Source organism: Chinchilla lanigera, unplaced genomic scaffold, assembly GCF_000276665.1.
Source record: "Chinchilla lanigera isolate Chin_1 unplaced genomic scaffold, ChiLan1.0 scaffold00022, whole genome shotgun sequence".
Classification (NCBI taxonomy): domain Eukaryota; kingdom Metazoa; phylum Chordata; class Mammalia; order Rodentia; family Chinchillidae; genus Chinchilla; species Chinchilla lanigera.
In genome coordinates this window covers 9,893,811-9,910,550 of record NW_004955423.1, presented here as the reverse complement: position 1 = coordinate 9,910,550, position 16,740 = coordinate 9,893,811, and the positions used below count along the sequence as shown (strand labels likewise).

General features: G+C 37.0%; 1 protein-coding gene across 2 annotated transcripts in view; it reads right to left on the bottom strand.

Moving 5' to 3' along the window:
• Positions 1-16,740, bottom strand: part of Ttll7 (tubulin tyrosine ligase-like family member 7) — a gene marked incomplete at its 5' end in the record, with an annotated part of 137,696 nt that overhangs the window by 46,194 nt on the left and 74,762 nt on the right. For both annotated transcript variants that reach the window (XM_013514540.1, XM_005385172.2), the window contains 6 exon segments: positions 877-1,075; positions 5,198-5,284; positions 7,457-7,592; positions 8,658-8,731; positions 8,920-9,067; positions 16,628-16,722. In XM_013514540.1, coding sequence (XP_013369994.1) covers positions 877-1,075; positions 5,198-5,284; positions 7,457-7,592; positions 8,658-8,731; positions 8,920-9,067; positions 16,628-16,722 — 739 coding nt within the window.

The window sequence follows — 16,740 nt, the reverse complement described above, 5'->3', positions numbered from 1 at the left end:
GTATTGCTTACACAATAACCTTTGCTGGAGATCCACAAGGCTCACGATTGTGTTTACTGCATTACTAAACTGGTCCCTTTAGTAGAACAGTAAGAGATATCAGGGACCTGAGTTAATAAAAGTGCTGGGTTGAGGCAGCATCACAAAGGTTTTCCAAGTTGAGTCTTACTGATCAGAAAACCTACTGATAAAACAAAGTGGGTCTTGGAAAACAATATTACATTAGGACATATGGGGGTGAAAGAAGAATCACAAGAACAATAATTAACATTTGGGATTGAGCAAGAAATGAAAGCGGAGAAAGACAAGAGAGAGGAAGTGAAAAGAAATAAAGACGGAAAGAGAGGAAGGAGGAGATGGAGGAGCAGGTGGGCTGCTCTCAATACTTCCTGTGCATCAACTGCCTTCACTTAAGCGCTTGCCCGTAATGAAAATGGGAGGGAACAAAACTATTTCACAACTGTGGCACACAGATATATTCGTGTCAAATGCCTAGGGAGACACACACATTTTTAAAAGCAGATGGTAGTGTCAAAGTGGGTGATGGATGGAATGACACAGACAATATTGGCTTAAAAAAAGGAACAATCAGCCGTACACCACAGTTATAAAACTCATGCAGAAATCTAGAATTTAATAAAAGCTATGAAATACAGAATACAAAAAGGTGGCTCCTTAATTCAACCTGTTCTATTTGCAGAACCTGAAAGGGATTGCGGGATGTGAGCAGGTCTAGGCAGGGAAGGGGGCAGGGTCAAATGCAGGTCTTCTCACACAAGACAAAGGTTCATTTTCCCGCAGGATCTTTTATTGAGTTCAATGGCTTAAGTTCCATAATTCTTCATATATCAAGTAAGTTAGAAGAAGCCCACTTACTGGATTGTTGAATTAATTTGCAGTGGCTGGAGTGCTTAAAGTTATATGTAACTTGCTTTTCTCTTTTCTTATTTTGATATTCTTCTTTCTCATCTTCCTCAGATTCGGAAGAACTGCTGCTACTATCATAACTGCTGTCACTGCTGTAGTACTTCTGTCTTTTCATTATCTCAGTGCTCTCTGGCATAGAACACAGAGGCTAAAATAGAGAGGAATGTATTATAATATTACAATTTTTTAAAGACTTATTAACATGATCAGTTTCTATTTTTAATTTCTCTTTATGTTGCTGCTTTTCATTGAAGGCTGAAAATATCCCAAAATGTGCTATTTATGCTTTTCATTTTGGTAAGAAGAACCAGAGGACCATAACACCTCAGTTCACACACACTTCTGTTTGTGAATAACTCAGTTCACAAAAGCACTCAGCAAAATCCGCTTCCATCTGCAAACTCTGCACTGGGTGACAAACTTGACTATCTTCCCCAAATCCATAAAACAAATTGAGTTCATAAACCGAAGTATCACTGTATCCATGAACAATAACGAAATGGAAAGAAATATTTGAAAAGAAGTATTAAAACTATAATCAGCTTTCCTGTTTACAGATAAATTACTCATAAGACTCAAGAGATATACTCTGTTCCATTAATTTTGAGTCACTCAACAGATGGGTGCTGACAGGAGGAGGAGGAAGGACAAAAAGAAGGAAACAGCAGCTCGAGAAGCCACAAGAAGTTCACATCTTAAAACACAGCCTCAGAGCCCATCCACTCAGATAAAATGCAACAAAAAAGGTTTCCTGACATGTCTAATTTCGTATAAATGTTTGTTTTGCGTGCTGCGTGTTAAAACCAGGGCTTGGTGCATGCTAAGTAGTCTACCACTAAGCTACTCCTAGTCCTTGCACTGGATAGTTATAAAAATAAAAATTTTAATTATCCACTTTCCAAACTGGTCACAAACAACTCACATCTCTTCACAGAGGATTCCTAAATTTGATACACTGACTCTGGCCATAATGGAGTAACACTGCTTTTCTTTGCCAACATTTTGGCAAAGAATAATGTGAAAATCTATCAGTGTGGCATAAATTTTTTAGAGCATAGGCAACATGTAGAAGGGTAAATCTGTAAAAGTTAAAAAACATCATGCTGTTATGTTTCACTGCTTCTATTCCAATCCTCTCAATCTATGCTTGCATGGATGCCAGCTGAAGAAATAAAAGAGAAAGGATGTGAGACAATCTCAGTTCAGAAAGGAAGTGCATCACCAAGAACAAGGCAGTTTTGTAATGCAGGCATTTCAAGAAACTATTTGTTACACACACCATATGCCTCCTATTCCTGCGGGGAGAGGTTTCTACAGTTGTGTACTAGCAGCTTGTTCTCTGTTCAATCAAACAAAAATGTTTTGATGTTAGCATACACCATAATGAAATCCTTATATACCATGGGATTTCACTGAAAGAAGGTATATTCTCCAGTGTAACAGTGTAGGATGAAAGATACAGAGAAAAGTAGTTTTTAGTGAAGTGCCTGGAATACATAGCAAGCCAAAACACAATCATTTTAAAGATGCAGCCTTTGCAAAGGATGAAATATAACCAGAGCAGGAAAGAAATTTAATACACTAAGGTACCAACTTGTGTTTAAACATATGTTCTCCTTTGATGGTCTAGTATTTACTGAGCACTAACAATGTTCAAAAAGAAATGCACAAAAACGTTTACCAGTAACACAATCATCAAACATTCTGACAGGCTTGGGGAATAGAACTCTGGAGGGAGCATGTTTCTTCGGCAGTTTAACACACCCAGAAGAAACAGTGGCACAATCAGGCTCACTAGCAGCGCTTTCCTTCCTGTGGCAAACAGTTTTAAGGTTTCTTAAGGAGCTTGACTACATAATGAGTTATTTGACCCGACAAGAATCACAAGGGACACAGATAACTGAACCTTTCTGTCATAAGGATTTAGGACTTTCTGACCAATACACTGCTCAAGCAGTATTAGATGTTCCACTGGCATGAACTCTAAACAGTGCATGAACTATCAAATGGAATATGGAACCTGGCCGAGAGTTAGGACACAAAGCATACAACTTATTTTATATCCAACTTTATTATGAAATAGATAAAATATATAACTAATAATAAAAGAAATATCCAGGTACCTACTATCCTGCCTAAGAAAAAGAATATTGCTAATCTTTATGTAGCATTTATTATTTATGTAACTCATTAATATTTCTTCGATTCTCGGATGACTGAAAAGCTATTATTTCTCCTAGGACAAATACAAGTTGTATGTAATTCTCACTATCTCCAATTATTCTTCTACTGATAGGGAAATTGGATAGCAAGACTTGGCATCCCTCCTAAAAGGAAGGTATTCTGACATCTGGCTAACATTAGACCCTTCATAAACATCAAGTTAAAAGCTATAAAAATTCTACTTCATTTATGCAGTTTTCAGCCACTCGGAAATACTGCTGACCTTAATGTTTACAGACACTGTCCAATTCACGTGTGATTTGAAGTGACTTCACTTCAACATAAAATTCTTAACTTCCACTACTTTCCTAGGATAAGATTTTAAAAATGTAATGTGGATTTTGCCCCTCAAAAGGTTATACTTTTGTTCTAATGACAAGTCCTATATACATAAAGGAAAAGACAAGGTAATATAAGAGTATCTTGGGCTTTCGTATTTGCCTCTCTATCATGAACATTGTACCCAGCAGGTGATCTCACGTTCAGTTAGCTTAACTGCAGTAACTGACATGCAAAGCTTACAAAGTCCTGAATATTTTCCAAATGAAGCCATGACAGTGAAGGTATTCACTTTTATAAGTACTCTGTATTTCTTCCAAAGGAATTATCAACTATATATTCCACTGTGCCTCAATACAGAGTACATAATTCAGAATAGTGTCTGACACACAAAGTCTCCACAGACCCATAATTATGTATCTGTGACCATCGTGTACCATTTCACCCTCCAAATCTCTCCCTTGTGTCATACCAAACTTTTCATGTTTCTGTAACACCCTGTGCAGTACAACAGCCCCATACTTTGCCTTTAAAAACTGTTTGCTCTATCCTGAATTCCCTTCCACTTCTCTTAAATGTGCAGAGGACAACTCACTTTTCAATATCCAGTTCAAATGGCAATGTCTTTGTAAAGTCATCCACATTCTATTGATTTCTTCTCTATGTTGCTGTAGCACTTTACACTTTTTTATTATAGAATTTTTCACATGATTTACTGATTTGAGGGTAACCAATCTGTTCTTCCACTAGCTAATGAGGTCCTCATGGACACATTCAACAAATTTTACTAATGGATTTTCGGAATTTATGACGTGCCAGACATCATGATATGTACTAGAGATGCAGAGATAAAGATCCACTTCATACCTTCAAGGAGCTTATCATCTCATACTGAAGCAAACGTGAACAAGTATTTGTCATAACTGCTCTATAAAAGTGTTATTTATAGTACAGCAGGAGAAGGGAATCTAACCCTAAGTGGAAGAGCAAGGGAAGGATTCACAAAGGCAGCAACAATACAGCTAGATTAGTATGGGGGTTTCTGCTCAACCCAGCAACAAATCAGTGATTGGTTTTCGTGCACAGACATTGCCGAGGCAGAGAAAAGCGTGAGAACACTACACAGCATGACTGTCAGGATGCAGAGGGAGCTCAGTCAGTAATGCTGAAATGTAAAGTAAAAGGAACAAAAGGAAATCAAGTTTCTAAGATTTTTCAAATTTAACTCTTTCCTTTGGTATTAGCAAGGACTTTGATATACATCAGAAGAATACATGGATGTCACTACCACAGAGCAGATGCAAGGAAAACAAACACTTGTTACTTTTCGCCTACATGGCAGCTAGGAAAGGGACCTATTTTTACTACCACCCTATCAGTGTTGCTATGTTAGCCAAAGATGGGCCTCCCCACCTTGAGATGATTTACCTTACATCTAATGCTACATGTGTCTTTGATAATTACGTCTAGTTAGGCATAAGGAAAATTTAACGAGTTTAGAACAGGAGTATTACCACAGGTGTAGGTCACTCTCACTCACACAGATTTCTACAGCACTAGGGAGAGAACCAAAAAATGAAAAGAAACTAACAAAACTTCTATTGGGTATAAAAATAACATTACCTTTCCCATTCTACCTGCACTAGTGACTTAGTCCCTACAGTTCCTTAAAAGCACCACTAGTCTTATAATGAGAGCTATCCAAGAAGAAAATCAACTGTACTCAGTAGCATCTATTTAGATACTAAAAAAGATAGAGATTTAGCACCTTAGGTCCTCGGTGCTTGGTAGTTTTTCCCATCAACTTTTCATCATCAATTTCACATTGTTCCAGAAGATCCAAAATATCTTCCTCCTGTGAAAAATGAATTTATAAAATTATAATCACTAACAGACTCTAGAATGTAAGTTCATTCGTCTCCATAAAATAATGCACAAGCACTCCTGAAATTATTCAGTAAAGATTTGTCAGATCAAAAGTAAAATAAAGCTTCATGGCAAGCTGTCGTGAAGAAACATTCACTAAAATCTGCCAGTACAAATAATGCATAGATGAATTTGTCATACATTATCACAGTATACTATTAAAATTTTAGAATATAGTACTTCAATAAATTGCACATTGCACACTAAAAGTTTTGGAAGTTCACTCTAATTCTCCAGACTACCATTTCATTAACCATTTCTTATACCGATTATCATAAAATAACATTAAAACTCTAGACAGAAAACTGAAGACTGCCTAAAAGAAATATGTAGCCTATTGGTGGGACATAACTGTATCACAATAAAAAATATAAATAAAAGAAAGTTTAGTTGCTTATACATGTTAACTCTATTAAAGATTTTATATGCAGCCCAAGGCAATTCCTCTTCACTCAATGGGGCTAGGCAAGCCAGGGTACTCAACCCTTGAGCCTGAGTCAGACACACTTGGCAAAGCAACGTTATTTGGAAGCAAACTAATTGTAGTGTTTGGTTAATGAATACCATTTAATGAAATGTTTTAGAAAATTTAACTACTGCAAGGATATTTTTACAGCTTTATGAAAGGTTTTCATTCTACAGCCATAATAGTGTAAATGCCCTAGCAACCTTCTCTTATATTCTTCTAGAGTCATTTTGAAGTCAACCAGAAAAATTATAAAAGCATAAACTGCAGTGGATGTTGAAGAAACCAGAGTAATAGTTATACTGAAAAAAGTATAATCAATTGCTTCATTGTGATCTGTACTCAACCTATATATAAAAATATCAAAAGTATGTATTTATGATTTATACCTCAATGTTCCATTTAAAAATTTTTTAGAAAGAAACTAGAAATCTCACTGTAGAGCACTACTTATGAAAAAAGTTAATCTTCATCCAAATCTAAGGGAAGTTAGCTGCTAAAATATCAGAAGACCTCTGTTATTTGATTAAAGACTAATCCTACAATGAATTCCATGGATAATAACAAGAGATAGCTAAAAATAATCTCAAAAGTTCTGCTTCTGTTTATAAGAATGATCACAACAGACAATACTGTATTTTCATTCTAAGAACTATAAAAAGCCAGATAAACTAAACAATCATGTTTTTTAAAAAATCAGAACACTATAAAAAGGTAGTATAAAGGAATTAAATTCCAGAGAAGGATAAGTTCTTTCTAAGTGGACAGAGATGAGTGACCACTTTCTGGTCTAGGATCTTTGGTCAAGTCTGGATATACATGGGTAGCAAATAAATCTATCATAGGCCCAGAAATTCTGCTGGCAGGAAGAGAATCCTCTTGAAATGCTCCCTTTTGAAACCCTGGGATACTACCAGGTATACCAGCTGTCTCTTCTGACAAACCAGATGTGGGATTCTAGCCCCAGATGAGTACAAGAAATTCTTCTTTCAGATAAATTAAAGTACACTGTTCACTATAGACAAGATCAGCAAAAGAACAGTTCCTAGCCAAGACTACAGAAGAATGAGCAAACAAAGTGGTTTCTTTTGTTGCAATAGATAACTAACAGACCCTTCATTAGGATTAATGAGAGAGGGCAGGAAGAGAGAGAGGCAGAAAGGCAGAGAGGCAGGGGGTGGGGGAGGAAGAGAGGGAAAGGGGGAAGAGGGGGAGAGAGAGAACTTAAGTGTGCATTTTTATGACTCTTATATGCCAGATCTATGTAGTACCAAGGAAAACAGTTCATAATGTTAGTTATAATCCAAAGGAGAGTATCACAAGCTACAACGTTAACTCAATGACTTTCTTCACCTAGTTATATATATATATATGTGTATCTATGTGATAAAACATGTTATTATAATATAATCATATTATGACAGGACCCCAAAATTCTCTACTCCAAAATTTGTTCTGTTAGAGATCTTAATTATGAAGTCACTGATTTTTATGAAATGTTACCAAATGTTAAAATTAAAAGAGTGAAGTGCATCATAAAAATAAAAGTATACATGTAGATATAAGGGTGACTGTTGTCAAAGACAAATTGTTTGGGTTCATTCTTCTTTTCTGTGTAAGTATTCACTTTCTCACCTTCATCCTTTTCAAAGGATTATTCAGCTCTCGCTGGAATGAAGCTGCTCTGCCTGAAAGAAAGGTCTGAAAGGCAACAGCCAGCAAGTTCTCATACTTTTCAAGTAGTGCTTTATCGTCAGGAGGATAAATTCTTCTACAATAAAATCAGATAGACAAATTTGTTTAAAAAAGAAAGAGAAGCTATTACAGCTCAGTTGTTAAGGCAGCTGCTTCAATAACCATTTCCCTCTTTCTCTGTGATAATTCTTTTACTAGGAACTAGAAATAAACATGAACAATTATACAAAATTCAAAAATTTTTATGAGGTACCTATACAAATTAAAGTCTGTCTACAGAAGTACCATTAAGGAATGCAGTTTCAGAAGATACATTATAAGGATTTAGCTGACAGAAAGGGGTGGGAAAAAACAGCAATTGGGCAAATTGGTGTGAAAAAGAACTCTATGGGAGAGAGTTCAGTTGCTAGGGGACAATGTGGAAGTTCTGACTCACTGCAGTTACTAAATTGTACAAGAATATAGTATTAGTTATGATCATCTATTGTAGGGTGACACAGTGAGAAAGGGGTAGGGGAAGAGTAAGAGGGATGTGTTTCTCTCACTGCTACGGCGGTGTTATGGCCAGGAAAAAACGTCTTACCAGGATAAGGAACGCTACGCCCATGGCCACCCTCACGCTTCCCTAATCTTGCTGAGGCAATGTCAAAGCCTGGGAGGAAGGCAATATTTTCTAAAAGATAAGGAACTTACAGGGTCCACCTTTGATAATGTGAGGGGTTCCAAGTCCACACAGTTCATACCCCTGTCTACTGTCTCTACACCTGGCTCCTTCAAATATTTTCTCACTTTGCCTGGTTCGCAAGCATTTGGGTTTACAGCACAGTACAGCAACCACTATGAATTGGCAAAAAAATACCAGAATACCTAAATTTCTGCTTTTTTAAAATATCATGTACTAATCGAATATAATCACAGAAAAGCATGTGGTTATAAAGACTTCCAGCAGGCACTCCAAGGCTAGCTAGCAGGAGGGCTCAAGTCAAAACCATTTGCTGATGACCTTTTCTATCTTGAAAAATACAAAGCAAAAACCACATTTGCACAAAGAGAGAACAATTCTCTTTAGCCTAAAAGGCTAAAGAATGACTGACCTGTTCCTTCACTCCTTCAATCTACACAAAAATGGTAGCATAGTTACCTGTAATTCCCCATATGTCGGTTTTCGTGTTCTTCTCGTGAAATCTGCTTTCGTACTTGAGCGAGTCTCTCTTTCTAGAAAGGAGGAAATTTTACAAATAAAACCTGATAAATGCGTCATTCTATACAAATTATAGATACTCTGTTAAAATGCTCATACTGGCCAGAGGATGGAGCTCAAGAGAAAAGTGCTTCTCTAGAATGCACAAGGCCCCAGGTTCAAGCCCTAGCACCACAGAATAAACAAAGTAAAATATCCATACCAACTCTTCTTTCCTCCTCTCCAACTGGTGCCTCTGCTGTTCCCAGTCTGATGAGCCTGGTAAGAGCCTCTTTATTGAATTTTGACCATAAAGCCTCCTTTGAGCCTCCGCTTTTTGCTTGGCCAAGTTTCTCCTCTTATCACTGGTCCTAAAATATGAAAAGCAAGATTATATTCTAGAATTTTAACAAGTTCAAATCTTATTCCTGTAAAAGAGAATTTGAAGAAGGAGAGACAGTGCACAAAGGTATCAAGATTATTAAACCTACAGACTCACATATATTTTATGCATCTAATTATCCATCAAACATGGGACGGCATACAATAAGTCGAATTTCTAGAGATAAGATAAAATGGAAGCAAAATATATCTTGAAGCATCAGAGAAACCAACTATCATATTCTAGCCTAGCAACTTAGATGGTCTACAATCTTGGACTGATCCATTAGCTGCCACATTTCTCTGCCCATCTATGAAATGTTAACAATAATAATGTTTCCCTCTACATTTCTATGAAGATTAGTTTGTATAAACATTAACAATGATATCCTCTTCTCTGTTAGCCAATTCCATTTATACTAAGCACCCTCACTTGCACTGACAGGTCTTCAGTACATTTTCAGTTATCACTGAAATCCCAGTGTAACAGTCATCTTTCGTTTGCAAAAAAATCTATACAGCCTTTCTCATTTCCACGCAATCACAAATATCAATTGGTAAACTCCCTGGTTTTTACACAAGCAATTTTGTGATGGGATTATTTTGCTCTGTGCCTCTTTTCTCTCTCTTCTCTCCATATTTGAGGTCTCTTCTCTACAACTCCTCCAACTTGCATTCTTACATATCACCCTTTTAAAACCTATTACAAACAGGGCATGATCTAGGAGAAAAGGAAAACAGCCAATTCTGCCCTCATTCTTAGGTTTAAAAAACAAAAAACAAAAAACAGAGTTCTTATCCTTGAGCTTAGATTTCCATGCTTTCTGTTGTCATGAGACTAGTAGGACCCAGTATGGATGTAAAGCAAAGAGAAGCTGATGTAAGGCCGGGCATGGTGGCACACGCCTGTAATCCCAGCACTTGGGAGGCTGAGGCAGGAGGATCATTGCGAGTTCAAAACCAGCCTGGGCTACAAAGTGAGCTCAAGGCCAGCCTGAACTGCACAGTGAGATCCTGTCTCAAAAAGAAAAAAAAAAAAGAGAGAGAAAGAGAAGCTGACAAGAAGGTTATATGACGGCTTCTACTGTACTGCTTGGACTTATATGCATGGGTCCCATTCATCAGAAGACTGCACTGAAAACAGGAGGCTAAGACCAGACAGAAGAGAGTATTTTTCTGCCACAAACATGTGCCACCTTTACAACTCCAGCCAGTAGGTGAGTGATAGGGAACTGACTCGTTCTCTTTTATGACAATGTGGCTTCAGCGGCAGGGGTTCAAGAGGTAACCAGAATAAAAGGAAAAATTTGAGAAAATGAACACATCCAAAAAATCAGAAGTCAGCGTGGCTAGAGCTCTGGGTGAATGTAAGAAACTTAGCTAATTATAAGGGCTTACTACTAGGATACTGAGTTTCAAATTTAACTTCAGGCAATGAAAAGGAGCATGAATTTTAAAGAGGGAAGGACCTAACTATATTTGCATGTGTGAAAGATTATGCCTTTGGCAGTGTGTGCAAGGTATAGTGGCTCAGAAAATAAAGAAATAGTGGATGAGAAAATAGGAAAGTTAGGGTGAGATGCCATTTCATTAACAAATATGCAATACGAGGGCCTGGACCAGTGAAGCAACCATGAGACTGGAGAGAAGATGTAATTGTAGTGTATTTTGGAGGAAGAACAGATGCTTGGGTGACAAATTAAAATAAAAAGGATGATTTTGTCATAGTAGCAAGACTCCTGCTTCAGTGACTGGGTGACTGTACCATTTTTCCCAATGAACATAATGCGGCTCTCAGTTTCTTCAGCGAACAAAACAGCACATCATGGGTTAGGGCGCTTCTAATGTTTTACATTTTTATACTCATTTCATCCAGGACGGTTATTTCTACACAACATTCAGCGTAAAGGTAGGCGAGAGAAGGAAAGATAAAAAAGTGCAGAAAATTAGAACAACACAGAGGAACAATGGCCAAACGATAAAAGAGAAAGGAAGTAAAAGCAAGAGAATAAAAGAAAAAGGACAGATACAAATGGACTGAAAAGCTTTGGTCAGATCTCTGTGCAAAGGGGTACTTAGAGAGGGGGACTGAAATAACCCTGCACAGAAGTTTCCTCATACATTTTGAAATGAAGAAAAGCCAAACACAGAGACTTTTCTTTTTATGATATTGTCTTTTATTAGAAAGTAAGTTAAAAGGCAGTACGATTACTTCTGTAATTCACAATCAGAACCATACCACTGTAAACCTACATGTAAGGCTACAAATGTAAGCCTTAAAGCAAAACTTGTAATTACGATAATGATATTTTACCCAGAATATTCTATTCATATGCTGGCCTCACTGCAAAAATTGTGTCTGTACTTCAATAAATGCAGGCATAAATTAACGCTAATGACTTTTAGTACTTACTTCACACACTAGAATAAAATTTAACCACAGACCAAAAGACCCCACTTACGTGTTTTAATCAGCTTCTACTCAACTGCATTCATATACTGCCCTAAGCAGTTTTGTTTGCCACTTTCAATAACTTCCCAGTGCTCATTACACTGGGATTTTATCTGAGGGACTCCAGGCTACTCCAACTACTTGCCTCATATATTCTATGTCCAGTCATGAAGCCCTGGAAGGTCTATGAATGTGTCTGACTTCCGATTACTTTTTCTACAAAAGTTACCTTGAATGAAATGCCCTCTCTTACCCTTGCCTTCCAACAACATTTTATTTAGTCTTTGGTATATGCTGTTCCAGATATGGCTCAAGAGAAAAAAGACAGAGGCATTACCCTCAAGGATCTGATGACTAAACAGGTGGGGCTGGCATGCAAATACTTAGGGCACAGAAAGTGTTATTTACGATGTCATGGAAATAACAGTCATAGAACAAAGAAGTAAGCCACATTACTTTATAAAGTCAGACTTCAGCTCAGTTTTAAAAATGAGTTGATATAAACAGTGTTGTGTTACAGTTTGGGCATGGTCTGTCTCCTAAAGAAAGGTTCATGTGCTGGAAATTTGGTCCCCCATGTGAAAATGTTGATAAGTGGCAGGGTCTTTAAGAGGCAGAATCTACTAGGGTGTTTAGGCACAGCTCTCATGAGGGGACTCATCTCTCTCCAGAGACTGGGTTAGCCCTCTCAGGACTGGGTTAGGACTCTCAGGAGTAAGCTGGGTCTTATGGGACTGAGTTAGCTAATATGAGCGTCCCCTCTCCTCATCTCCCTGTCACACAGGCACTCTTCCACAGGCACCCACTTTCTTAGTCCTCTTCCACCTTGAACTAATGCAGCATGAAGGCCTCATAAGAAGCTAAGTAGACCTAGTGCCAGGCTCTTGAATCTCTTGAACTGCGCACTAAATTCTTTATCAATTTCAGTCTTTGGTATTTTGTACTACTTCAGAAAACAAAGACAGCGTATAATTGAATGTTATTCATCCTTTAAAAAAGAAATTCTGACAGAAGATACAACATGGATGAACTTGAAAATAATATGCTAAATGAAGTAAGCCAAAAACAAAGGGACAAATAATATGATTCAAAGCTTATAAAAGCTATTGTGATGGATGACAGAGACTGGAAGATGGGAGGAATGAGGAGTCGGTATTATGGGTACAGAGACTGAATTCTGCCAACTGGAAAGGGTTCACACAATGGATAGTGGTGACAGCTGCATAACAACATGCATGTATTCAATTCCACTCAGTTTCATACTTATAAATGGTTACAGTGGTAAAGTTCATGGTAAACATATTTTACCACAACTAAAAATAATGAATGTGACATTCACCAGAGGGACAAAGGTGAGTGAATATTTAAATGAGATCAAATGCAAAGACATATAAATGAGAAACAGCACCACAAAAGAGTTTTTATTAAAAAATCAATTCCACGGTAGAGGGAAAAAAGACCAAGAAGTGAGTAGGTTGGAGAGAGGTGCCTGGGCCAGATTAAAAAGTGTCTTAAATATAATCAAAAGATCAAAAAGTGCTTTGCACATAATATAAAGGAGTTTACACTTCATGTAATAGTGTAGAGACTATCTAATCAGAATACCAGAGTTTATACATGTTGCTTCAAATGCTGGCATCCCTAAGGGTTCTGTTCCTCCCCTCTTTACTTCTTAAAATATACACAACAAATCTGTGATCTTCACCATTAGGCTCAAGTGTGATCAATACGTGGATAGCAATCAAATAAGCATCTCTAGCTCCTGGGGCCCTACGTACAAAATTTTCCATTTAACAGTTCTGCCTGCGTGTCTCAAAGCATCTCAATTAGCATGCTAAAAACGGAATTCTCTCTTGCTGTCTACCTTCACTCATCATTCCTCTCAGCCTGCAACTTCCTATAATCTTTATCTGAATGAATACCATTTTATCAAACAACACACCCAAGCCAAAACCCTAGGAATCATGAGAGGCTTGGAATTCCCAGGACTTAATACAGTGGCAGTGGACCCTCAATTCTCAATAAAGAGCTGCTGAGAGATTTGCAAAGCAACAGAGAGGAAGCTGCAAAACAGCGTGGAGGTTAGCAAACAGAAAGAAAATCAAGAAAATAAGTGAGGAGACACAAAAAAAGATCTTAAACTTGAAGACAAGAATAAATTAAGTAATAGTCACAACTTTGACAGAATTCAGATGATTTTTTTATAATAAAAAAGAAAATGGAATTCAAGACCATGTCCAGTTTCCTATCCTGGACTTTCATGTGGGTAGTTTTGCCATTAACTAGAAAAGTAAAAAAGATGGAAAGCTAGATTTGGGGGATATCATTGCCTTTAATAGTTAAGATACTTAAGGAAAGGAAGTGACATTTATTTTTTGTATTTTCAGCTTCTAAAACAGTATAAGCTCTCTTTAGAAGTCCAGTAACAAATGAATTAGATTTACCTGTGGTTGGTTTGGAGGTGTGTGGTTACCATTAGCAGAAAAAAGGAGATGAACCCAGAAAGAATATGTTTGAAGAGGAAAATAATTCAACCTTGACTGCATTATATTTAAGTGTCATTGAACATGCACCCCTTTGTTTATTTACTTACTTGTTCGCTCACTCACTACTTGTTTTCTGAGCACCTACCAGGCCAGAGACATCCAGTGGGCATGGTGAGACAAATGCAGAAGGTCTGCAAATGCAGAAGCAGAGCTTCAGAGCAGGTCAGAGCTGGCCAGAGGCACCCCGGTCTATACCTCACCCTAAACATGTGCAGATGGGAGCTCCAGGTTCAGACTCACAAATGATGCCACAAAAGTGAATGAAATTGATATGCAAGAAAAGAGACCTGAGCCAGGACACAGTGAAAAAAAAAATGACCAAAGGAGAACAAGAACTAAGAGAAGCCATATAAGGAAACAGAAGAACACCCAAAGCTAAGTGAACTGAGAGGCTCGTGTGAAAGGTCTAGAAGGAATAAATCTTTAAGGTCAGAGTAGTATTAAATGCTGCAAACCAGCAGTCCATAATCTAGTTTCAAAAAAGGGACAAAATATTTAATCTAACTAAGAAATATTTCAGGCCAAAGACTCATGTAGCTGTGAATATCTCTTCTAGATTTTATTTTAATGGCTATAATGGAATACTTACGGAGTAAAAACTCTTCAATTATCAAACACCAACACAACACGCCTACATTTTTCTTTTAAACAGAGAGAACTATTACTTGGTTGATGTACAGACCCTTTTGCACTCTGCTGTCTCTGAACAAACCCAATGCTTCAAAAAATATTATCTGAATCTGAACTCAAATTATATTCACCCAAAGTACAAAGGGATCAACTGAATTCTTCCTCAAAAATATACTGATAGAATAATCTAAAAATAATTTAACAGTTCTTGTACCAAAATAAAATCTCTAGTTTTCTTTCCCTCATCAAATTCTTAAGTTTATTTGTGTTTTGAAGTCTGTAATCTTTTGATAATTCTATTAAAAATACAAGGAAAGAAAGATAACCAAAAAAAAAAAAATAATTCCAATAGTCTGGTTAAAATGAACATTCATAGGGGATTTCTATATTCACAGAGTAACTGTCCAATATTATAATAATCTATATGAAAATTAACCCCATAATATTTACTACAGGCAGGAATATCGCCAATGTTCTGCGTAAGTTGCTGTAATGTGTGCAGCACAGACCCGGGCACAGAGAAACTCAAATGTAGCACATGTGCGCGCAAAGCCCTCAATCAGAGGGCAGAAAAAGGCAGTCCTCAAAGTAAGCCTCATCCACACATGCTCTAAATGTTACAGATTGTGCACAATCCTCAGTGCAACACGAAGACAAGGAAGATGAATCCAGCTTTCCCCTTGTCTCACATCTAGCAATTTCTTACTCTTTTAACTGTACATACTTCACCTTTAAAACATCCACAGATAATTTCCGAATTGTCAGCTTCATTGGTGAAGCCAAAAGACATGCCAGGAAAAATTTTTAAAAAGACTAAGCATAGGCTTAGCAAAAATAGTAATGCCAAAATTTTCATGCCAAAATATTGTATAAGTACACTGCTTAAATAATCTAAAATACTAAACACATGAGTATACACTAAACAGGAAAAAAATCCCACTCCACATCTCCTTCCTTTCTATTCATGTCCTTTTGCTAATTTATAGCATTTATTTTAGAATAACTGAAATTCAAATGGAATTTAGATAAGTAGATCTCTCAACAGGCAAAAAAGAAGTCATATGAAACAGGTTTCTATGTTCAACTCTTTTTATAAAGCATGCTTCTTCACACAAAGCTACTTCTCAATCAGCTATATGTTTAGAAACATCTTTAAAAATTGCTAGGAAGCATCCCATAACCCTGCCAGAGTTTTTGAGTGACAATTAGAATTAATGGAAATCATAAACTCTCAACCTAACTGGCATCAGAGGTCCTGTAATCTGACATTTTTGTTCTGTCTGAACACTTACAATGACAGACAGTTCACTATTCATGAAGAGTTTAGTCAAACTTCTAATCATTTTCTTTAGTAATGTGTCAAAATTCTTCCCTCACATAACAGTATTTCAAATGCTTAAACCCTATGAGCATGTACAACACAACCAGCCTACTACCACACCAATTAAGTCTTCTCTAAATTGTACTTCACTCTCTTCTACACTTTTCTATGATAAAGCTCACTCTCCCTGTGAACAACTGCATCTCTATTTTGCTTAGTGAGAAGATTCATGAATAGAAAAGCAGGAAATTCTTGTGTGAGATTTTATTTCCTTTCTATGCTTTAGTTTTTTCATGTAAAACAATCAAGATAAGCTACAGGATCTTCTACGATACTGCATAATTCAACCTCCTATGCTATAGTAAATACTTATACCTCCACAGGAATCCAGCCCCATTTACTGCAGGCAAAGAGTATTACATAGGTAGCAGAAATGCAGTGTACAAAACAGGAAGATTTTTTGAACCCATCTAGCTCTAAAGAATGGAATAAAGAAATTCAAAATATAAAAACACAAAAGATTAAAGCCAATGTCATGTATAAGTGGTTTGTCAGTGTCAAATGTTAAAAAGAGATGGAAAAGCTGGAGGTCATACTTTACCTGATGTTTAGGAGTTTCAGCGCATTCAGCAGCACCCCCCGCTTGACATCGTAGTCTATTTTCTGATCAGTTCCAAAGCTTGGGGCTCGATTAATCTGAAATTTACACAGAGA